Here is a 25,210-nt window from a genome sequence, read left to right on the forward strand (position 1 = left end):
ATCACCCTCGATCTGGGTGCTTTCGTATTAGAAATCGATATGAAACCCCGTCTACCATGTTGGCCAATTCGAGCGTTTGACAGTACGTAGCCTTTTGTTATGAATAATTATCACATCGAACCGTGATCCATTTATATATCAATTTCAAGCTACAAATGTCCTTTTAATATCTAAATTCACTTTACCTCCCAAATGATATATTTTCATATAGTATGTACCGAAGGGGAATTTTTTTTTAAGTTGATAATAATTTCGTCCCCCCATTGGCCAACATGGTAGACGGGGTTTCATATCGATTCTAATTACGAAAGCACCCAGATCGAGGGTGATTTGTAAGGTCAGAATCGATATGAACTTATAGCGTCTCTGTTGGCTGATTAGATAGCGTCACTGACTGTCCTGATTTCGTCCCCGTCCACCTGGACGGTGGTTCGATCCCATGGGAGACGAAATTATTATCAACTTAAAAAAATTCCCTTCGGTACATATATGAAAATATATCATTTGGGAGGTAAAGTGAATTTAGATATTAAAGGACATTTGTAGCTTGAAATTGATATATAAAATATCACGGTTCGATGGGATAATTATTCATATGAATAGATATTATATTATATATATTATATATATATATATATATATATATATATATATATATATATATATATATATATATATATATATATATATATATATATATATATATTATATATATATATATATATTATATATAGATATATTATATATATATATTATATATATATATTATTATATATTAGATATATTATATATATTATATATATATATTCTACATATATATATATAATGCTTAAAAAATCACTATAGATGCACGTGACTTCATAAATAAGCGAATACCACAGGAAAATGATGGTCAGAAATCCAAGCGCTTTCGTCTTTACTCAGACATAGTCAAGGAGTTAATGAAATACAATTGGAGAGAAAGGTCTCAGGTACAAAACAAGATCAAGAATACCAGATGGTTAATTGTCAAAAGGGTAAAAATTAAAAGAGATAATCCAGGATATCGGATATCACACGGTCACAAACTTAACCGAAATTACAAAGTACCTTTACAGTTCAAAACATGTAAAAACTGAATATATTAATTTTGTTGCTTATATTTATCTACAACTTTTTTCATAATGAAAGCATCAAGTTTAAATAAACCAAGACTTAAATTTAGAACATTTCTATTATTTGACTTGATGAAACAAGCTTTAATGATATTCCTTTTAACTGTGTCATTACATGGGATTAAGGCTCTTGCTTGACTTCAGTTAATAGGATGGTCTAAATCTCTCATATGTACGAATAATGCATTCGATATTTGCCCAGTTCTCACAGAATATTGATGTTATTTGAGACGTTGTGAAAGAGGTTTACCGGTTTGTCCGTAATAGACTTCATCACACTTTTTGCAAGGAATTTCATATACGCAGCCTGGAAGATCTTTAGGAGAATTTTTTATTATTAAACTCTTGACATTAATATTACTAAAAACAACATTTATGTTAAAAAGCTTTAAAATTCTAGGAATATCTAAAAACCTTTCATCATAGGGTAATTTTAGAATGTTATGCTTGCTAAATTCAAGTTTGTCATTAGTTGAATAAAATGTTTTTCTAGCTCTTTTCCATGCCACATCTATAAAAGTCCTTGGGTATTTAAGTTTCAATGCAATCTCATAAATAGTTTTAATTTCAGCTTTAATAAACTGGGGCTACAGACACGTAAAGCCCTTAGGAACATCCCAGAAAAAACAGAGAATTTAACATTTTGATGGTGATTGGAGTAGTAATGAACAAAAGAGGCAATGTTAGTTGATTTTCGAAAGACTGAAAAGGTGAAATTTCTATCATTTCTATGGACAGTTACACCAAGAAAATTCAAATTACAATTTCTTTCTTCCTCTACAGTAAATTTTATAGAAGGGACTAAATTATTGAGATTATTAAGGAATTCCTGGAGATTTTCGTGAACTGGCCAAATACAGAAGATATCATCCACATATCTAAACCAAATAACTTTTTGGGGCAAAACAAAATTCGGTAAGAGTTTTGTCTCAAAAAATTCCATGTAAATATTGCTAAGGACAGGAGATAAGGGATTACCCATAGCCATGCCAAACTTTTGTACAAAAAATTCTCCATTAAAACAAAATTTACTATCTTTGATACATAACCAAATTATGAGACTAATGAGGTTTGCTACACTTAAGGGAAATGTCATGACGTTCTTAATTCCTCCTCCAAATATTCAAGGAAGTCATCTACAGGCACTTTTATAAATAAAGAGACAACATCAAAACTAACCATATTAAAACCAAAATTCAAATTTAAACTATTCAATTTGTTTATAAAATCAACATTGTTTTTAACATTCGTGTTAGAAATGTTTCCTACCAAAGGAGTAAGAATTTTAACAAGCCATTTGGATAAATTATACGTAACTGAGCCCACTGAACTAATGATTGGTCTGATAGGGTTATTGATTTTGTGTCTTGACTAAACCCTACATATAACAGTTTACACCGCAATGCGCCTCCCTACCTTATATGTATGGTTTAGTCAAGACACATAAAATCAATAACCCTATCAGACCAATCATTAGTTCAGTGGGCTCAGTTACGTATAATTTATCTAAATGGCTGGTAAAAATTCTTACTCCTTTGGTAGGAAACATTCTAACACGAATGTTAAAAACAATGTTGATTTTATAAACAAATTGAATAGTTTAAATTTGAATTTTGCTTTTAATATGGTTAGTTTGATGTTGTCTCTTTATTTACAAAAGTGCCTGTAGATGACTTACTTGAATATTTGGAGGAGGAATTAGAATTTGGAATTTTCTCTTTATTCAACGAGACTTAGTTTTCTCCAGTGGCTTATTTCTTGACTATTTCAATAAAAAACATTTAAAACAAATATTCTTACTATATTTTGTCCTGTTTTTGTTCAACTACATAGTCATTTTTAAAGTACTTCCAACAATGCATTTTGACAATTTTTATTATAATTATTCTCCATAGGTTGGTTCCATTATTTGAAAGTGCTGAGAAGCTAAAGGTCTCACAAGATATTTGTCTGTAATTTTTATAGAATATTTAAAGACGACACAGAGGAGCCATTGTCAAAAAGATTATTTCCCTTCTAAGTTGATGACATTTCATGAATGTTTGGTCCTTGTGGGACCTGACTGGTTACCGGTGGTCTCTTCCCCAAAAGTATATTGCATTTGACAGTTCCCTAGAGAAACTAATTGTTTCACGGAGTTGAAATAAAATTATCTAAACAATTGTAATTTCTTCACGACTGTGGAACGTATAAAAATCGCACACATTTATGGTTACATATATATATATATATATATATATATATATATATATATATATATATATATATATATATATATTACCCCTATCAAAACTACACAAGTGGCAACTCTTACCTCTCAGTAGCAAGCAATATCAAACTAGGCTAATGAGTTCACATAAATACAAAAATATGCTATTTATTTCCCAAACTAGATGAACACCAAATGGAACAAAGTGACCAAAAGGGTCATGTTATGAACTAAGTCACCCCAAACTCTCAAATTGTCAACCACTACATTTCAATAGTCAAGTCTTAGAGAATCCCGTCTCTAGAATAATGACATGGGACCCATCTGAAACAAAGAGACATATCCATTATATTTCCCACCCACAATTAATGTTAAATAAATGTATACACTTCACACTTCTTTCTTTTCAAAGGCAACTGTTCCTAAGTCATTTAAATATATGCCATACCTCTTTGATGGGTCTGTACCAGCACCTGATGTACTCCGAACCGTCTTATGCCATGCCTCCAGAGCGTGTGACTTTTTCGCTAAAAGTATCGGGCGATCGCGCCCATCATTACACGCACAAACGCACAATCCTCAGCCACGCCTTAGAGCCCCCTAGCAACTGCCTGTAGAGGCTTCGACCTCACAAATACACACTCAGCATTTCCTTCTTTGAGGCAGGCTATCACTAGGTGTTTTCTGTCTCCAAGCCAGGAAAGCTGATACAACGTAATTCACTGCACGCATTTACTTTCTTCTTTTAATATATATATATATATATATATATATATATATATATATATATACTATATATATATATATAGATATATATATTATATATATATATATATAATATAATATAAATATGTATATATATAATAAACAAATGATATGGCACAGGATACTGGTATGGCAGCCGTATACTGATCGCGATAGATATTGGTACGGCTGTGAATTGCGCATGCGTCAATTTCAGACTTCCTGCCATACAAATAACATGTGTGGTGGGGGTACGTCAGATTCTGTCAGTGGTGCCGTATTGCGCTGTAGACTTCCTGTAGTTACGGCACTTAGCCGTTTCCATTTACCAGTTTGCTACTCATGCAGCAGTTGCCGTACACTGTTGCTAAGAGCTATAGGTACAGTACTAGAAGATCAGCAACAGTAGTAATAATAGTCGAACTGAATTGTTTTGCTGAACATGTTCAATTCAAAATATCAAAGTGAAGGACCAATACTGTCATCACCAAATCACCAAAACATTTTGACAGTAAATTAAAATATAAAAAATCACAATAATACTTAAACATACTTAGATTTTGACCATATACATGAAAAATAAAACTAAACTAGTCTGTGTATTTCAAATCTTCTTTGAATCTCCTCTGAACCGTTAATAATACACCAGTTTTCGCCGAAAAAAATTGTTTTTCAGGTTTCAACGAGCTGAAAAAGGCAATAGACGTCTATGAAGAGTCAAACTTCCAGAAATTGTATATCCGTAGGTCACGAACGATCGAATCGGCCCTGAAAAGAGCTCCGAGAGGAGATTCAAAGAAAATTGAAATCGTGTTTTCCCATATTCATGGTGGTAATGAAAACTACCAAAGTCGATCCTCTGATAAACGGCCTTATCAATCGTAAGTAATCATCCAAATCAGTGTCTATATTAACAGCATGTTTCCCATATTGGACGCACTACTGACTGCTGTACTACTTTACTATAGCTAGGCCTCAAATCTTTGAATCTCCTCTTCGGATCTCTTATCAGGGCGGTTCGATCGTTCGTGACCTACGGATATACAATTTATGGAAGTTTGACTCCTCGTAGACGTCTATTGCCTTTTTCAGCTCGTTGAAACCTGAAAACATCTGTTTTTCGGCGAAAACTGATGTATTATTACACGGTTCACGTTGCTCGGTTCCATTTTCTTGCTATCATTGATATGCCTGAGGCGGTAAACAAGGGTTCGCGCATGCGCAGTTCACTGCCGGACCAGTATCTATCGCAATCAGGATACGGCTGCCGTACCAATATCCAGTTGGCTTTTTTTTTTGGGGGGGGGGGACACGAGAGAAATACAGGGACTTTAATCCCATTGATCGTTGTCACGCACACTGAGGTAAGCTTATAGTATGTTTTCAAACTATACTCTGTTTTTTTTCCATCTGTCCATCCGCCTGTGGTGTTTTCGCATGGTAACACTGTGTCCCGGGCTTTAAATAGTTACTCTGTGTACGTTTTAGGTAAATAAAAGGATGTCTGGGTGTACATTTGCAACTGAAAAGTGTTTTAATAATTTACTGAATGCGAATTACACCGTTAATATTCGAAATAGGATATTATTCAAAGCCCGGGACGCAGTGTTACCATGCGCAAACACCACAGGTGGATGGACAGATGGAAAAAAACAGGGTATAAATATCATGCACTAGGACTATGGTATAAGGCTCTGGTATGGCAGGTTAAGTTCGGTTAGGTTAGGTGTGGCTGGCCAGGTCATTTACAAAGAAAAAAAAAACACATTAACACATGGTTTACTGCAAAATTTAACCTTTTAACTTTTCTGCTATCCACCAAATTACCTGACAGAGGGCTGGATGTTCTAATGTTATAGCCTAATTCTTGCTGGAACCTCTGTGCTTTGGTTCATTCCTGGAAGGAATTTGTTTTGTGGCTGGGATCAAATTCTAAAATAGGATGTCATGAGTTTAAAACTGTAGTGCCTAAGAATGGCTAGGTTAGTGGCTAGTTGATTATTAGGCAACTAGATTTCACATGACTAGTAACAGGAGCAAGTGGAGAACGTAGAGAAATTATGTGCCATAGCAACTGGCTAAGTTGGTTCAGTAGCTCTAGACACGTTAGTTGTTTTCGTACCTAGCACAAACCAATCTTTGTAATGTGCGTAGGAATAAACAACCTGACAGAAATCAGTGAATCTTTGCCGTAATGGGCAGTAACTTGGTGGAAACTGTGATCTAGTGACTGGTTTTACTGATCAGTAACTCACTTCGACCATGGAGGAACAGCAAACATATAAAAAATATATATATACAAAGTAAAAGAGAAAGACATCCCAATAACATGGAAAAGTTCTTTAGCACGTAATGGAAACTATATATATATATATATACCTATATATATATATATATATATATATATATATATATATATATATATATATATATATATATATATATATATATATATATATAAGGATTCCAGGAGAAGATATCAAACAGTATTCAGCAGGGTCCAACAAACACATCAAAAAGGGCCATATTTATTAGCAAGAGACGTTTCGCACATTATCTATGTGCATCTTCAATCTGTAAGAACAACATAAAATACGTTAAAGTTTAAAAAACATGATTTTTTATGTAGAAAAGATTAAGAAAAAAAAGTATTAAACAAAAATTAAAATTAATACAAATTAAAAGGTATATAGTAAAAATAGAAACCAGTTCTCACCAAACCATCCAAAGGAGAAGGAGAAGTTTTGTTCATTCGTTTCTTCTCCTTCTCCTTTGGATGGTTTGGTGAGAACTGGTTCCTTTTTTACTATATACCTTTTAATTTGTATTAATTTTAATTTTTGTATAATACTTTTTTTTTGTCTTAACTTAATCTTTTTTATATAAAAAATCATGTTTTTTAAACTTTAACGTATTTTATGTTGTTCTTACAGATTGAAGATGCACATAGATAATGTGCGAAACGTCTCTTGCTAATAAATATGGCCCTTTTTGATGTGTTTGTTGGACCCTGCTGAATGCTGCTATATATATATATATATATATATATATATATATATATATATATATATATATATATATATATATATATATATATATATATCACACACACACACACACACACATATATATATATATATATATATATATATATATATATATATATATATATATATATATATATGGTAATAACACGCATGATTACGCAAATATTCGGTTTTATACAAACAACTCTTGGCAAAGATCACTTTTGTTTTTCTATAACAGAAAAAAAAATGTATGATACATAAGTAAAAGTTCGTTTATTTAAAAATTAATTTATTTTAAAATTATTACTCATTTAATGGCTGATTTCCCACCTTTCGATAATATGTTTGAGCGATTATAGTATATAGGCCACCATTCGAAGCAATACACAAAGATAACGGAGAAAAGTTCATACTTGGTATAATCTCTTGATGATTTAGCAGCCGTATCTCTTGAGTTGCCAAGAGGTATTTTTCTCGTGGGTTACCAACTTACCATACGAGCAGATTCAGTTCTCTAAAGAGTAAATTCGGTGAAAAGATTCCCAACATCTTTTAAAAACATCCTGAAAAGGATGCAGAGTTCCCAGGACGGCGAAAATATAGAGAAAAATTCTAACAAGTCCGTAGAAAGGAAATGGCTTATCTCTAGGTACCTCCTTATCAAATTTATTTTCTTTCAGTTCATCATAAGTGGAGAGAACAACGACGCTCTCACAGTGTTTCTTCTGGTCATGGCGACGTCTGTAGTACACGTCTGTCTCTGTCTCCTTCTGTCTTTTCCTGTCGGAATTCAGTAGACGGGATTTGGCGCAGTGAACGAAGTTATATAGACTGTTACGCGCAGCGGAGCTAGGGGGTGCTTCAATTAGACCAATTCGCGGAGCTGCGAAGGGATTGAACCAAATTTAGTGGCGCTTGGTTGAATCCAATGCCATTCGATGTCATTATATCACACAAATGTCATCATGGATAAAGGTAAGAAGGGCTAATCTACTGTAGCATAGACTTACACTCTGAACTGTAGACTACTGCTATATTGTCAGACTTCAGCCGAGTCGAGTCGAGATAAACTATGAGTTCCTAGAAGAAACTGTCTTTTGTTATAACTCTTCATGATGTCACGCTTGTCACGTGAGCGTGAATCACACCAACATTACGCTGTTACTACTACCACCACCACCACAATAAGCTTGTCAGGATATCTGTGGCATCAACTGGGTATGCGCTTTGAAAGAAAGCTTTGTTGACGGGGGGATCAGATAAACGCTGATTTCTTTTGCGCGTTTATTACATTATTGCTTTATAAAATTGCTTTCCTTTTAATGCCAGTCTTGTTTTTTTTATTATTATTTACTTGATAATTTGTTAATTAAGTTACCAAACGACTAAATATAAAAGAAAGTTGCTTTCCTAGTGACAACGCTGTGGAAGGGTTATTAAAAATGCACTGCAAAAACAGTCATTCTTAATCAATAATTTCACTCATTTCTTAACTGCTACTTGTTTGTGTATATATTTGGGTGAAATGCATAATTACAGTTAGATAACCATGATAAATGTTGGAGCAGCTATTCAATATATCGGCAATTTTGCAAAGATGTCAGAATTAGGATGGGTAAGGTAAAGTTAGCTTGTATGGTGTGGGATATCACATCTTTAACATGATTGTGGTTATTTATGGTAAATTACAATAAAGTATTATATATATATTATATTATATAATATTATTATATATATATATATGTGTGTGTGTGTGTGTGTGTGTGTGTGTGTGTGTATACATATATATATATATATATATATATATATATATATATATATATATATATATATAGAGAGAGAGAGAGAGAGAGAGAGAGAGAGAGAGAGAGAGAGAGAGAGAGAGAGAGAGAGAGTTGTGCCATTTTGAAGGCTAAAATGCCAACAAAACAAATAGTAATAATTCACAGGTATAAAAATAAAAAAAAAAATAAAAACTATAAATAATCATACACAGTCATAAAAAAAGATCAAAATCTGGACATCAGTACTGAAATACAGACGCCTAGGGACGCCCATGAACCAAGAATTAAGTCGAGTGCCCTTCGTTGTCACAATTGTGGTTCAGAAACGTCGTCGACGAATCGTAATAAAGACATTCTGATTTCGACATGTCTGTCCTTCTACTACGTCTAATGTTTGATCGAGGTCTAAGCAACGACCCTATTCCAGTGTTCTATATTGCACACAAACACACATATCTATACTCAGTTTTTTCCATCTGTTCATCCGCCTGTGGTGTTTTTGTATGGTAACACTGCGTCCCGTAAATAAAAGGATATCTGGGTGTACATTTGCAACTGAAAAGTGTTTTAATAATTTACTGTATGTGAAGTACACCGTTAATATTCTAAATAGGATATTATTATTGTTGATTGTAAGCTAAATGTAACTATCTAAAGCCCGGGACGCAGTGTTACCATACGGAAACACCACAGGCGGATGGACAGATGGAAAAAAACAGAGTATAGGCAGGCACTTAATGTACAGAGAGAGAGAGAGAGAGAGTTACAAGGATTTATAGGGATTGGGATGTCTCAAAGACTTGTTAAGTCATTCCGAGGAGACATCGTGTGCTCACTTATCTGAGAGAGAGAAAGAGAGAGAGAGAGAGAGTTAATTTTGACAAGGAAATACAAAGTTAAAAGCCATGTTCGATTTAATTTCTGTTCTTTATGAGTGTGAACAATAGATTTGTGAACAATAGATTTCGAGGAATGAAGCAGTATTATTATTATTAGTCTAAGTGCTTTAGGGAATGGAGTAAAGAAACTAGATTAGTCTAGGTTCTTTAGGGATAGGAGTAAAGAGCCCAGACGAATCCTGGTTCCTTAGGAATAGGAGTAAAGAGCCTAGACTAATCCTGGTTCTTTAGGGATAGGAGTAAAGAACCTAGACTAATCTAAGGTTCTTTAGGGAATAAAGGTGATACAAACCTTCACAAAAAAAGAAGGAAAGGAAGGTGGAAGAGCTCAATGAATCTTCGTTGCAGAGGTGATGGAGGAGGCCACCACTTGTGCAGTGTGCTCTGAGGAGTACAGCTCTGGAAAGCGTGACCCCTTGATACTGCAGTGTGGCCACACCTTTTGCCGCAGCTGCATCGGCAACATCAAAGACAGCAAGAAGCACTTCTGCCCGACGTGCAGGGACGCAATTGCAGAGGATACATACGAGAGGTTGCCGATGAACTTCTCTATACTCAGCTTGTCTGATAATATGCCACAGTTTAAGGTTAGTCGTTGCGCTATTACTATTTTTAGAAGATGTTCTGTACCTCTGAATTGTAAACGAAATAATGCAGTTACGAGATTGGAATTTTTGTTGTATGTCTCAGCGAAGCTTGAAAAATTATTTCACAGCCAAAGACGTGCTCGTCACACGGGAAATTACTAGACCTATGGTGCAGCCAGTGCCAGGTGGTCGTCTGCGGACTGTGCGTCGCCAGCGACCACCGACAAGAAACCCACGAAATCCTTTCTGCCCAAGAGCGTCTCATGAAAATCAAGAGCGAAGTCAAGAGCCATTCCGAAGAAGTGAATCGCTTCTTTTCGAAGAAGCAGTCCCTGCTCTACAACAGATCGAGGGAGATCCTAGTCGATTTGCTGAACCTCTTCGGAGATCACAGGCACCTCAGCCACCTCAAGATGAAGGTCACTGAACTGTGCAAAGAGGCTGGTGAAGTGACAGATGTCGAATTGGCAGAGCTGTGTCAGGTCAAGCTGAACAGCATCCAGTCTGTCATCTCTGGTATGATGAGAGATGAGGAGGAATTCCAGCTCCTCGCTGCAGCTGGGGAAGACGATAACAGCGCGGAGAACGAGAACGTTGCGACTGCAATAGACCTAACCAGGTCGCTCCAGAAGAAGCTGATGCCCAGCATACCCTCCATGGAGCTGCCCTGGCCTCTGACCATCAGCGTGAGGGATGACGCTTGTCGCTACGCGAATCTAACCTGGGAAGACAACAAGCTTCTGCTGTCCTCTTTCCAGACGAAAGCTATCAATAGCACCTTCGTTATAAAGGTAATTTTTATTATTAAAATTTCATTACAGAAAATATACAATATTTTACCATTTTTACAGTATTAAATGCAGAATTTTATCAAGGTTGACTTAGATTTACCAGAATTTCACAAAAAATCTTGTACATTTTACAAATAATCTATGTATTTGAATGTTAATATTTTACTGTAATTACCCATATATAAGATGTTATCAGTATATATCTATTTTGTAAGGGTAAGTGGGCTTGAAAAATACCATTAGTTTTTTTAATTACAGACGCTTTTGGGGTCCAGCTTCTGACAAAGACCAAAGTTAGTAGATATTTTACAGCTAACAGCTATACCTCGCAGTTCCTAACCTAAACAAACCTGTACTTTAAACCTATCATTCAAAATTTAAGAGACATATTTTTAACGATGTGCCACATTTGCAATGGTAGCATATATATAATGATAATAATGCAGAATGAATATAATGACAATGTAGCATAAATATAATGATGATAATGTAGCTGATAAGTACAGAGTACAGTAGTCTGTGAAGTCCTGTCCACACTAGGAAACATTGTCTGCAAACAATGTTTGCGAACAATGTTTGCAAACAATTTTGCAAACTGTTAGCTCCAAACTGTTTGCAAACAATGTTTCCTAGTGTGGACAGGCCTTCTTAACTGGCGATATTATTCTCCAATGCTTTGAAAGACGCCGAACCAGTTAATATTGTTGCTAATCTGTCTTGCAGTGGAACATATTCGCTCTGCTGCTTCAAACCAAAGACCCCGAGGCGTTTATGGACCTCACCTTCGGCGACTGCTACCTCGGGAAGGTGTACATACGCCTCTGGGGCCACTTGCGAAGGGCCCACAACTTCCTCGCCCTCTGCCTCGGGTCCCTGGGCCCGTCCTACGCGGGAGGCCACTTCAAAAGCTCACACAAGGACGATTCCAAGGAACGCATCTGCGGCTGCGTCTACAAGACCTCCGACGGGAGCACGAGCGCGAAGGGCGTGATGGGGAATCTGGAATGGGACGGGAAGTTCGCCGGGAAGTCCGCCGAGGGGCGAGTGGTTGGGACGTCCGGAGGGAAGGGCGAAATGGACGCTCTGTTCAGCATCTACACGAAGGTCGATCACACCGCATCCTGTTACTGTCCGTTTGGGGATGTTTCGGCGGGGCTGGATGTCGTTCAGAGAGCCGTTGAGTGTTCGCCTGCGACGTCGGTGGTGGTGAGTCGCTGCGGCGTCGTGGTTCCACCGTCTGCGCTGGTGCAGTATCAGAAGGAACTCGAGAATTCTACTTCTTCTACTTCTTCTTCGTAGTTTGAAAGGTAGAAGGCTTGCGATCGGCTTCTTAATATGCGTAAGAAGACAGAGAGAAGTGTCAAAAGGATTAAATATACACACGCAAACAAATACTAGTACAAAAAAGGGAGTTGCACGGAAAGTAAATAGTTACTAAGTCTAGTCTCAATAACACTGACAAGAATAGGTTGCAAGTTCTCCCAAAATACTCCCTTTTATCATGCTTGTGGTATCGACATGAAGCTATTCATAATCTTTTCAGTCATATAAATAATTAGAATTACGTAACAGCACTGATATAAACATATAATTGATATGAAAGACAGAAGTCAAGTGTTCAAGGCGACTGGGAGCTCAATACAGTGTTCAGGAAGGAATAGGCCCGCTGCCAATTCCTCCATGTGATTGTTGAAGTTATTTAGAAGCATTTTGCTGATTAAATGTGGAAAATCTTCACGAGTATGACTTTGTCCCAACAATATTAACACGAGCTATAATACGGTCATTTCTCATTCAATCTTTTTATCCTTCACACCGCTGGATTGTGGAAGTCCCTTGAGCATGTCGTGGAATTTTAATGCACTTTTATACATTTATTTATTTATTATTTTTTCTTTCTGACAAAAGAGATCTCTTCTTTCTGTTTCCCGTTACCTGCTCTTACTTCTTCCTAACGAACACCTCAATATTCTTTGGAAGCTTGAATTTCAAGTCGATGGCCCCTTTGGTGGGCTTGTCCCATATGAATAGGGTTCATCTTATGAATAATAATAATAATAATAATAATAATAATAATAATAATAATAATAATAATAATAATAAGCTATAGATGTCTACTTAAATGGTTAACTCAGGATGGGTGAGGATTACCTCGCCGTTTGCAATTACGTATATAATCGTGAACATTTTAGACGGAGTATGAGGTAATTACCTCTCTCTCTCTCTCTCTCTCTCTCTCTCTCTCTCTCTCTCTCTCTCTCTCTCTCTCTCTCTCTCAGGAAGACGAGATTCCAAATGAGAAAAGGAGACCTTTATCTGAAGGTAACAGGAAGGCCTCTTAATAAAAATCTATCACCAGATTAAGACGAAAACATTATTGGGAATAAATAGTACTTCGTCTTCCCTCGTGGAGAATGAATTACTTCGCGTTAAGTTAATCATTTTCTTATTATCGTTTTCTTATTCGGATATTATAATATCCTGTGGGAGGAAATATGAACGAGATATAACATGGAAATATTTGTTTCTTGTTGGTGGGAGCCTCACTTTCCCACGGAAATAAACGAAGGAAGGAGGGGTTCTTTGAATGAATAAATGAATGCGTGCTTATTCTGTTTCTAATCTGCGTTATTCCTGTTTTAGCAAGGATATTACGAAGCACTTCCAACGGGCTTCAGACACCTATCTTTTTTGGGAGAAAGCCAAAATGGCAGCCCTGAGTCCAATAACAATCCGTTACATTACACATATTTGGTGACAAGGAACCGTTCAACTGTGGCGCGGTAGTACTAGCACGGTCTAAAAGGGCTTCGCCTTTATACAGCTGCTTGTTCCCGCCCTTTCTTCGCTAAGCACGCCCCAGCCACCCACGAACTCCTGCAAGATCATGGCCCAGTAAGCGAGATGTCGACGAAGGTGTTCACTCGTCAAGTGAGTGAATGAAAATAAAGGTCAAGGGAGGTTTCATAATATGGTTGCTGTTATACACGTGTCTATTTCGATCTATTACTCCTGCCTCGGAGTGAGGTTTATTTAATTTTACATTAGTGTCTATGAGAGAGAGAGAGAGAGATACTTGCCATGGGCACGGCCTAGTAAAGGGAAAATGGGAACGCTTGGTACTATATCTCAAAGTCTGCCAGGTTGAAAAATCCAAAAATTAAGAACCACGAAAGTAAGGACATGTAGTTCATACACTTTGCGGTTTGCAGGATCTGCAAACCGCATACACAAACGTTACGGTGCGCGTCCTGCTATTATAATCAATGTCAGAGTACTGCCAAGGCTTTATGAAAGTAATAACGATATATGGTGGTTTGCAAGAGGGCTAATCACTAACCTAGTCCTAGACCTATAAATTAGTTCCCGGAGTAAATGGAGTAATTATTTCTTTAACAGAGGCTCTATGCTGCTTGTGTGTGTGTGTGTGTGTGTGTGTGTGAGAGAGAGAGAGAGAGAGAGAGAGAGAGAGAGAGAGAGAGAGAGAGAGAGAGAGAGAGAGAGAAGGAACTTAAGAAGTTCCAAATCGCTTCCCTTGAAGACACACCATCCGCCCACCACCAACCACCATTTAGAAGGGCCAACTGAGGCACTGCCTTTGCGTCTAAAAATCGTTTCTCCGACCTAGGAATCCGTATCCGAAGCCATTTTGCGTGAACCGCCACACTTGTCAAGCCAGAAAATAACGTCGAATAGATATTTTACGTACATATTTAGTTGTGGTGTAGCCTTGCTAGCTTGTGGTTCTTGGCTCCGAGTATAGTACTACTCTTGCGAGGTGTGGATTTTTATCTTGTGTGTCTGTCGTTTTGAAGACCTATAGTGTTGTTTTTTTTTGCCAACATTATAATTGGAAATGATGCACTGATCATCATAAGTGCTTCTGAACTTAACGAGGAATATTTTTTTTCAGTTCTGTGTACTTTTGTTATCGTAATATATTAATATTCACATCTATAAGGCCTCTAGACCAATGCGTCTATCGCAATGTGTACTTTAGACGGGTCAAAGTGCGTCTTTATTCATCTGAATAATTTATTTTTTGTCTGTGTCCTTTAAGGTTATCAAAATAAATATTTCAAAGACAATTAATTCCGCTTTTAGCAAAGTACAGTATTTGACTGATTGACACAATCTCACCTTTATCCATTTAAACATACATAACATTAGACTAATGCTATTTATTTTTTATTTTTACGTTTATTTTATGTGCTTCTTTATTTCAACATAAAGTCCTAAGGATATGTAGGCTTTTAAAGGGGTATCAAGGTATAGGTCTATGTGCTTCTTCATCAAAATATGGAAGTTATTTAGGTCTATAAGCTGCACACAACACACGCGCGCACACGCACACACACACACACACACACACACACACACACACACACACACACATATATATATATATATATATATATATATATATATATATATATATATATATATATATATATATATATATTATATAGGGTTTTCTGTGCCTTTTCCCGAAGCATCTAGCCATAAGACCATGTGTCGTTTTAGTTATCTAAATATGTTTTTTGTGCTAAGTCTAGATGAATGTTTGGATGGTTCTAACAAAAAGTACGAATAGCTTTTGTAAATGCGCTATATTTTTTGGTAACGTTATTTTGTTGAAGGGGAAATATAATAATGTGTCCATTATTAAATATTACGCTTCTAAAAAATTTAAAAGTTATAACGAAAAGAAATTTGTATATAATAAGCATATATTTCAATTACATTTATAAAAAAATTTAAATACTGGCTATTTTAGCTTGACAGTTTCATGAAATGATGGATTATATTCTCAGTTACAGAAGCATTAGAGAAAATGTTTATATATCAAACTGATTGGGCCGAGTAGCAATCAGATCAAGGTATATTGACTAGAATTTGGCTAGTTATCTACGGGTCACCTCCAAGGTGCTAGTACTAAACATAGTAGAAGCTCCTTGGGATGCCGTCATGTTTAGTACTATACTAAAGCACCTCGGTGGTGACGTGTAGATAAGAAGGAAAAGTAGTATTTACTGCAGCTTGTTCCAGGCCTGTAGGGTTTGTTGTAACTTTTGATGATTCTTCATATTCCAAATGACATTTGAGCTGAACATGAAACCGATCAAACAAAACAGAGTTTAATGTCTTAAAAACTCCAAAAGAAAACATTGTAGTCCTTTGTTCATTTTATGTGGAATGTGATTATGTTCTGTGCTTTCTTTACCAAAAGGGTGGCTCTACGGTATGTAAACTTGTTAGGCCTTTGGCCTCAGGTCCAAAGAATTCGTAAAAAAATCTTTAGACCTGAAGCCAAAGGCCTATCTAGTTTACATACTGTAGAGCAACCATTTGATAAAAAAAAAAAGTAATCACAAAGCACGGAAGAGCACAATAAAATGAGCAAAACAAAGCACCCTTTAGTCAGAAAGAGAGGAATTAATTAAGTACTAAAAGATGAATGAATGATTTGAGGCATGAATAAGGAAGGACGGAACGTACTATGCTTAAAAAGAGTCCCTTCAGGCGAAAGAATCAAGCCCATGACTGTGGAAGGTCAAATCATGCGCAGAGGCTAAGCCTTGAGTAGGCCAAGGTTTCTGTAACGCCACAGATATTATGTCCATTCATCCAAGTGAAAGAAGCGGTTTTATTTCCCAGTTACTTCTTTTAGCAAAAGAAGTAACATACAGGCTAAATAAGGCAAGATTAGAATGGCTAAATCAAGCCAGCATCTCTCTGTAGGCCAATAGTACCATCTCGCTTCATTGAATGCCCAAGGCTGCGCTAAACAGGCATGGAACCTCTCGAGAAAAATGTGTTAATGGACTTCACCCAAGTGATGACAGAATTCCACACTGGAAGTGATTCGTAATGAAGGATTGGTCTAGCGGCTCTAGCCAGTAGACCATGTAGTCTGCGACTTCCTCCGTGGTATCTTGGGAGGTCTATGGGGAGGGGGGAGGGATGGAAGACCAAGAAACTGCAAAGTCACTCTGTCTAGAGCAAAAACTCGATATCTCTTGTTGTGATTTCGTTCCTAGAAAAAAGAGAAAAAAAAACAGGAGATGAAGTAAAACTCTTTTTAACCACTGGGTAATCGTCGTATCTCCCCTGACGCGGCAATATTTCTTCACCTTATTGCAACTGCAGTGAGGCCTTGCAAGGCGTGAGAGACCATTTTCCTACTACAGTCTTCCGAACCAATGGATTGTGAGGCGTCCTACATTGCACCGATAGATGGCCATCATGGTAGGGTGGAACTCGACGCAAAAATAAAATAAAATAAAAAATAAACTTAACAGAACAGCCAGAAAACTGTACTGTTAACCATCGAAAAATGCCTTAATTGAATATTATTATTATTATTATTATTATTATTATTATTATTAAGATACACCCATATTCATATGGAATAAGCCTACAGGGAGCACCATAGACCTGAAATCAAGCTTCCAAAGAATAAAGGTGTTGTCCACTTGAAAAAAGTTGCAGAAAGTAATAGGAAATGCAAAAAAGAAGAGTTCAGTTATTAGGAACAAGAGATAAACTGATAATTTCGTCAACAAAGTGATAGAAAAAATAGTAATACATTAAAATACCAAGTGAGGGAAATTTTTTAAGAAGGGTTATGTTCATTACATAATGCATGAATAAAAAAATAAACTATTAACTAAATATAAAGAAAATTTTAAATCAAAACTTAAGAAAGCGTCTACATACACACACACACACATTCTCCAACCATCTACTAAGGCTTAGTACTACATGGTTGTAGTGTGTGTGTGTATAGACGCATAGTAAGCTACGTCATGTACTGGAGAGATCAGTGGAAAATTAGTACTAATTGGTCAATAATTATTTTCTCATTCACTTATTTCCAGGTAATACAGTGACGTGACTATGGTACCATGGAGAAGGCTAGCGCATTTGAATATCTTCCTGTTGACTGTCTACCTGTCATTAGTAACGTCACAGGTGAGTGTGTTTGCGCGCACACGTGCACGCATAACATTGTCAATGTTTGGAGCACATTCGCTAAGTAATCTGGCTTTCTGCCTCCTTACCACCCACCAGTCAACCCAGTTAAAACTGAGCGTGGATTTACCGCTGAATAACGGTGCGTTTAATGTCATTACGAAATATAATTTCCTTTGTATTTTTTCCATACTACAGCTTCCTTACATTGAGTTATGTGAGAATATGCAGCACTAGACCGATATGTATGTCTTGTATATTTGCTTTATTTTATTACACACACACACACACACACACACACACACACACACACACACACATATATATATATATATATATATATATATATATATATATATACATACATACATAAACTTAGAATGTAACTTTATTCACGTACTCTTCCTGACCGGCCGCCGCCCTACCCCCACCCCCGGCTCTAATACCATATATTTACACTTATAATACTTATAAAATACTTATTTTTCCCTTTTCCTTTCTGCAGACATTCAAAGTTCTCAAGATCGGTCAGATCGAACTGCAAGGAGGCAAGGCTCCCTCTGAAGGAAACGTCATGGTAAGAGACTTCTTAATGACTGTTGTACGATGTCCGTTTCCTTGCTATAAAGACAGTGGATTGCGTCACAGTTTTTCTGTACGATGACTATATCCACCGCTTGGGATTTTGAGATTCGTTGCTTGATTGTGTAGTACAACCGGAATACGACTTATTTGTAATTTGTGTATTGATTGACTTATTCGTTTGTCAGTTTGATTTATCTGTTTATTATGTGCATTCATTTTTGCAGCTTTCATGATCTTTCAGTAGAATGGAATGGATTATAAAATTTAGGCCTAAGGCTAACGCATAGACCTATACAACGAGGTCATTCAGCGCTGAAAAGGGAAATTGAGAAGGGAGATAAAGCTTTGGAAGGTGTAACAGGAGGAAAACCTCAAAGCAGTTACACTATGAAGCAATTATTGTTAGGAGAGGGTGGAGAGTAATAAGACGGAAGAAAGAGAATGGAACAGCGCACCTTCGTGAAGTGCGCGGTTCTTTCAGTAGGAGCTAGCCGATACATTTCATTGCTTTGCTTAAAGATTATTGCGTTCGTGTCTTCCTTCTATGTAGAAGACAGAATGTTATTTATGTTTTCAATACTTATTTATTTATTTATTTCTTGAAGGTATCAGCCGGGAAGGACAAGCAACTCCTGCCTCTGTGTGACGATAATTTCGGAATGTCCGAAGCAAATGCCGTGTGCTCGAGGCTCGGTTTCCCGAGAGCTCTCAGGTTCACCCGCCAGAACTTCTTTGGACAACAACAACAATCATCTTCTCGTAAGTTCTTGTTGGGAATGCGGAGTCACTGAATGAACGCGTTTTTAAGTTTTAATCCCTATTTTCTTTATTAGAATTCCATTCCCAATCAAAGGTGTAACCAGAATTGGTGTATTAATTATGTATCTACCTTCATCGCCTACTCCGAGGTGTTAGTACTAAACATGGTGGAAGCGTCTTGGGACGCCGTGTTTAGTACTAGCCCTTCGGGGATCTCAGTTTTATATGTATACAACCATCTCTATATTGTGTGGTTGATTAATTATATTAATTAACGACATCTTCGTGTGTGTCCGTTTATGTGATTTAGTATGAGTTTACCCAAGACTTTGACAAATGTGGACACATAATGGGTTAAAGCTGCAATAGGCTATACATGTTCCGTAACTTTAAAATCCGTGAAATTGGACTGACAGTGTTTTATGAAAATAGATAAATTTTCATAATTTGAGTGAATACGCCCAGATCAAAGGACAGTAGGACTGGACACCTATAGTCTAGTCCTACTGACCTTCTAGCCCTGGTCCAAAAAGGGAAAAAATGGTATAAAGTTTAAGAAGTTCGTGTTAAAAGATGCCCGAAAACTAGTATCTTGAGTGCTGCTGTCTTTTGCCAGAACGTATCTAAATTATTAACAATATACAAATGTATCCCACATCTAAGAATGCTGATGTATGGTGATACAACGACTACGCAGTGAAGGTCTAACGTCTTGAATTCCTTCTGTGACATTTTCAAGAACTGAACTCATTTCTCTGCAAAAACATTAGTAAACTGGGAAGCTAAGCGTTCACCATATGTCATGCAACACAATCTTTAGCTCCAGGGGCCTCACTGTGAACATTCTCACTCAAATTAGACTCCTAGACATTTCTTATCCTCTCCTACAGGATGGGACCCTGAAGGATGGCAGTCAATGTACAATTTGGACTGTCCAGATCTGAGTGGGACATCCGACATCAATAAGTGTATTCTGTCTGAAAACCAGCCAGATATGTGTGACATCTCAGAGGTGAGTTGGAATAACTCTTAACTTTGCGTTTTCAATTTTCAGCATCACTACATGTGGACAAACTGTCATATGATTGCTTCCTATCTCCTAATCTTAGATATATATCTTAATTTCTTTGTGAAACAAACGACAGGTTGCCGGCGTTGTTTGCCAAACAAGCGGCGATGTTCCAGGCTGTTCGGACGGCAATTTCGTGTGTGACCTGGAGACTCTCTCGTCTAGTCCTTGCATTCCCGAGTCGAGCGTCTGTGATGGAGTTGGCGACTGTGCAAAGGGAAGGTATGTACCTACTATAGTAGATTCACATCAACCGTGCATTTGATGTCTAGGCCCAACCCTTACGACGCTCCTGATTGGCTGTTGATAAGCCAATTGCTAGGCTGGAACCTCCCAGTCTCTCGAGAGAGTTCACATAGGTAGGATGCCCTGTGATTGGCTTATCAACAGCCAATCAGGAGTGTTGTAAGGGACTGGCCTAGACATCAAATGCACGGTTGAAGTGAATCTACTATAGCTTCTTTTGGGCTCGAGTGTCCGACCTTCATGAAATCTGGCAAATGAGCACACCCTTGGCCACCTGCCTATGTGGCAGAAATGCCTGAGGTAACCTACTGACAAGGTGACAGGGTCCTGAAGATAGCAAGAATTGTCAAAAGTCTCGGAACATCTCCAAACTGACGTCAATCCAGAACTTGCAATTAACGGCCACCAGTGAAACCTTATGTATAACCCGCTCGGAAAGGACGCTGTTTGCCCCATTAAACGATGTTCTAATCTATGCTAAGTTGAACAAAATGTAAGTCTGCTAATCTTGAATGTCTCTTTCAAAATTTGCCCAGAATATGTGTGGTGAAGTACCTCAGTGACTAGGGCAGAACATGCCAAGGCAGAAAGGGGATGAAACCATGGGTGTGGGTGCTGGTGTCCTCTATGATTCCGAGTATATGCAAAAGCACCTATGGTTTTTTTTCCCTTTCATGCCTACTGTGAACTAGTGGATATGGCATCTGGAGTTTCATTGCATGGAGGTTTAAATACTCAAGGAAGACATTGCCCGCAACTCTTTGAGAGCTGATAGTCAGCTCAGTGGTCTGGTTGAACTATTTTAATAATAATAATAATAATTGTTAACAACTGCTTCAAGTGAATGGCCAGCATATTATTTTCAATCTTGGTGCACCATTAAACATTCAAACTTTAGCCTGATATAACAGTATTAGACAAGCCATTTCACTTGAAACAGTTGAGAACAATAATCTCTTCCTTGAGGATCTCAAACACCAACCAATGAAACTCAACACTAGCTCTGTATTCACTCACTCATAGAAGCAAACATATAAAGGCTGATATCTTTGTTGGCTTAACTACTTTCCAACCGGCGACATATTCCAAGTGCCCTTAGCAACATTTACCTTACTCTCAGTGTTCGCGTTGTTCTTGTTTCCACAAGGGACAGGCTAAACCACGACTTGAGGTTGTGTATATAATCAGCCTCTCAATTAACACATGTAGTAACTACTGTCTTTCATTTCTTGACCACTACAGTGACGAAGATGAGAAGCTATGCAACAAAGAGGGAATAGTCCGCCTGGAATCCAACCTGGACGTCGTCTACCCAGATAACACAATTGCTGGAAATGTCTACATCAAGTACAATGCAACCTGGAGCCCGATATGCCATCCGTTCTTTGGTCAAGCCGAGGCTGAAGTAAGTTTGGTTGTCAGGCTTCTGGGGAGATGAATGCAACTTAGTCAATAGTTGCATTCTTTTCGTCTCTTTGAACTTGAATTTCCTTTTCTCCTCTGTTCATAGGGAATAGAAAAATGCCCCGAACGGCCACACTGATTCTGATACAAAGATCAATAGTTAAGAAGGCATGTTGCTCTGAGAAAAATAACATATTACTGAAAATGTTCTGAGTGAGATGGTCTATTAATGAAAATGTTCTGAGTAAGATAGTTTATTACTCAATTTTCTGAGTAAAAAAGTTTATTACTGAAAATGTTCTGAGAAAAACAGTTTATTACAGAAAATGTTCTGAGAAAAATAACATATTACTGAAAATATTCTGAATGAGATAGTTTATTACTGAAAATGTTCTGAGCAAAATAGTTTATTACTCAAAATGTTCTGAGAAAAATACTTTATTACTCAAAATGTTCTGAGTAAAATAGTTTATTACTCAAAATGTTCTGAGTAAAATAGTTTATTATTGAAAATGTTCCGAGTAAAAGTTTATTGCTGAAAATGTCCTGAGAAAAAGTTTATTACTGAAAGCGTTCTGAGAAAAATAGTTTACTACTGAAAATGTTCTGAGTAAAATAGTTTGTTACTGAAAATGTTCTGAGAAAAATAGTTTGTTACTGAAAATGTTCTGAGAAAAATAGTTTATTACTGAAAATGTTCTGAGAAATACAGTTTATTACTGAAAATGTCCTGAGAAAAACAGCTTATTACTGGAAAATTATTATTATTCTATTCAGATTGTGTGCAGGAATCTTGGCTATGGAGGAGGCATGGTGCAAGCAATCATGGGCGCTTACTTTGGAGAGGGTTCTGAGCCCATACTCTTCACCGAATTTTCCTGTAGTGGGTCAGAAGCTTCTCTGACGCAGTGTCCGGGATTTGTCTGGAAACAAGGCAGCAACTGTTCTACTAGTGCAATTGCTGGAGTATTCTGCCATACTGGGGTAAGATGTTAGGATTTTCAGACTTAATAGAATAAGATCCAATCGTCTTCTTTCAATCTGGGGGTATGTTTCTGGTACTTTCCACCACACTGGTTTATAATGCTGGGGCTTTTGCTACACTAATGCAAATTATTTTGGGTTTCTATTAAACTGGAGTTAGGCATTTCGTGCCATGCAAAGCAACAGTGCAGTGGTTGTTACCATACTTAGAAAGGTATTGGGACCTTTTACCATCCTGGGATAAGACTCTGTGGTAAGATTCTGGGTTTCTAGCCATGCAAGATTGATTCTGTGTCCTTACAAACTAGGGTATAAAACATTAGCATGGATGTAATTAGATTTACAGCTAAATGTACTGGCCATTCTGTAGCAGTTACAGGCCACATCCATATAAAAGATACTAAATATCAGTCAATAATCCTCACGTTTCAGAATCTAGATGTTCACCTGGTTGGTCGCAAAAGCAAGAGCAACAGTAAGGCCGGACATGTGGAGATCAGCTCCAGCAGCCTCCCTTCATCAGGAGCTGTTTGCGGCACAGGATTCGACGACTTGGATGCCCAGGTGAGAGAAGCAATTGACCATAGTAGTCACATCAACCGTGCATCTGATGTCTAGTCCAGTCCCTTACAACACTCCTGATTGGCTGTTGATAAGCCGATCACGGGGCTGAAAACTCAGTCTCTCGAGAGAGTTCACATAGGCCGGATGTATGTTCCACTTCTCTTGAGGGATACGCCTTTCAAAAGTATCCCTCTGGATAGGTGGAACATACATCCTGCCTATGTGAACTCTTGAGAGAGACTGAGAGTTTCCAGCCTTGTGATTGGCTTATGAACAGACATCAGATGCACGGTTGATGTGAATCTACTATGGCTGCCATTGTGTGTGGGTTACTGAAGATGACCTTTCTTTTCCTTCTACTTCTACTTGGTCCAGTCTTCCTTCTATGTCAGCTACTTGGGTTGCTCAAGTGGAACCTCCAGTTTATAGATAAGATTATTATCTTCCACTTTCTTTGGGATTATCCAGCCATTAGTTGATCTTTATTTAGAGAAATGCAATTTGAGTTAAAGAGACAAAACAGTCATCTATTCTTATAGAAACTGACTCACGCTGCCTTCTTGAACTTACGTCCTTCTGTGATTATTTGAAACCACATCTGTTTTCTTTAAGGTCAGGAGATATTGCAAAATGATTCCCAATGAATACCGCACTGTCTCTTTGATGCTTACATTCGCTGGGATTTGAGATAACTGATCATTTTCGTTTCATGTGAAATACTACCACATGATGACCCAAACATCTAATGTTGTCAATTAAACTGTACAGCTGATAATTTTGAAGGAACTCAGATAAATATATAGGAAAATAAGGTTGTGTGTACAATGAGTGGAGAAAGAGGCACTTTTACCAGTGGGAAAAGTCCATGAGCTAATCCTCCATTCAATTACGAATGCTTAGGTTCGGTCAGACTAAGTTAAGTTAGGTTATGTTAGGTCAGGCTAGGTTATGGCAGTTATTGAAGTCTAAAACAGGCATAATCACTACCAGGCATCTTTCCCAGGAAATCCCCCACCGTAGATGTTCTTCTTCTTATGCAAAATAACGACTTCCTTCCTTTCCAGGTCATCTGCAGGATGCTCGGTCACGATCCTCTGCAAGCCACATCACGCAAAGAGTCTCCCCCTGGAGTGGAATCTGCTTTTATCTGGAATTTCTTATTGGATTGTAAAGGGAACGAAAAAAATATTCAGGAATGCAAGATTTTTGTCTCCAATACCACATGCGCGCCTCAGGATACAGCATATGTGTCATGTTTCAGGTAAAAGCAAGGAAACTTTACGCACATATTGTCCAAGAGTCATACCATAAATACCTTCTTTCTTCCAAAGTCCTTCTAGTTTGTCCCTTTGGGACCTGTGCTAGACAAAAGTGATAGGTTGTTAGTCTTATCCATTTGGATTACATTAACGACATCAGAATCATAC

The 25,210-nt window shown here is 37.3% G+C and overlaps 2 protein-coding genes across 5 annotated transcripts in view; both read left to right on the forward strand.

Annotated features, from left to right (window-relative positions):
* The first annotated feature begins 7,812 nt into the window (after nucleotides 1-7,812).
* LOC135218538 (tripartite motif-containing protein 72-like) lies at nucleotides 7,813-12,983 on the forward strand. Of its 2 annotated transcripts, XM_064254910.1 has the most exons (5): nucleotides 7,813-8,111; nucleotides 10,168-10,406; nucleotides 10,535-11,197; nucleotides 11,456-11,490; nucleotides 11,921-12,059. In XM_064254910.1, the coding sequence occupies exons 1-4, from the start codon at nucleotides 8,075-8,077 to the stop codon at nucleotides 11,477-11,479; spliced, it is 963 nt and encodes a 320-aa protein (XP_064110980.1). In that variant the 5' UTR covers nucleotides 7,813-8,074; the 3' UTR covers nucleotides 11,480-11,490; nucleotides 11,921-12,059. The 2 variants fall into 2 exon arrangements, with proteins under 2 accessions (XP_064110980.1, XP_064110979.1); XM_064254909.1 differs by lacking the exon at nucleotides 11,456-11,490 and having other exon boundaries at nucleotides 7,815-8,111; nucleotides 11,921-12,983.
* A 5,080-nt stretch (nucleotides 12,984-18,063) lies between these two features.
* The window catches only part of LOC135218330 (neurotrypsin-like), a 57,339-nt gene continuing 50,192 nt past the window's right edge, over nucleotides 18,064-25,210 (forward strand). For all 3 annotated transcript variants that reach the window (XR_010315291.1, XR_010315290.1, XM_064254559.1), the window contains exons 1-9: nucleotides 18,064-18,172; nucleotides 18,678-18,749; nucleotides 19,363-19,516; nucleotides 20,407-20,528; nucleotides 20,662-20,807; nucleotides 22,074-22,236; nucleotides 23,013-23,219; nucleotides 23,652-23,783; nucleotides 24,848-25,044. Coding sequence is in view for 1 of the 3 variants with exons in the window: in XM_064254559.1 (XP_064110629.1) it covers nucleotides 18,098-18,172; nucleotides 18,678-18,749; nucleotides 19,363-19,516; nucleotides 20,407-20,528; nucleotides 20,662-20,807; nucleotides 22,074-22,236; nucleotides 23,013-23,219; nucleotides 23,652-23,783; nucleotides 24,848-25,044 (1,268 nt within the window). In the remaining 2 variants the exon portion in view is untranslated. The remainder of the gene's footprint in view (nucleotides 18,173-18,677; nucleotides 18,750-19,362; nucleotides 19,517-20,406; nucleotides 20,529-20,661; nucleotides 20,808-22,073; nucleotides 22,237-23,012; nucleotides 23,220-23,651; nucleotides 23,784-24,847; nucleotides 25,045-25,210) is intronic.

Source organism: Macrobrachium nipponense, chromosome 9 (genome assembly GCF_015104395.2).
Source record: "Macrobrachium nipponense isolate FS-2020 chromosome 9, ASM1510439v2, whole genome shotgun sequence".
Taxonomy (NCBI): Eukaryota; Metazoa; Arthropoda; class Malacostraca; order Decapoda; family Palaemonidae; genus Macrobrachium; species Macrobrachium nipponense.

Bases quoted from the DNA above. Each gene is read 5' to 3' on its own strand.
- LOC135218538 (XM_064254909.1), top strand. From the start codon at position 8,075: ATGTCATTATATCACACAAATGTCATCATGGATAAAG. The intron at 10,407-10,534 runs GTTAGTCGTTGC...ATTATTTCACAG, and splicing joins ATAATATGCCACAGTTTAAG to CCAAAGACGTGCTCGTCACA. The intron at 11,198-11,920 runs GTAATTTTTATT...TCTGTCTTGCAG, and splicing joins ATAGCACCTTCGTTATAAAG to TGGAACATATTCGCTCTGCT.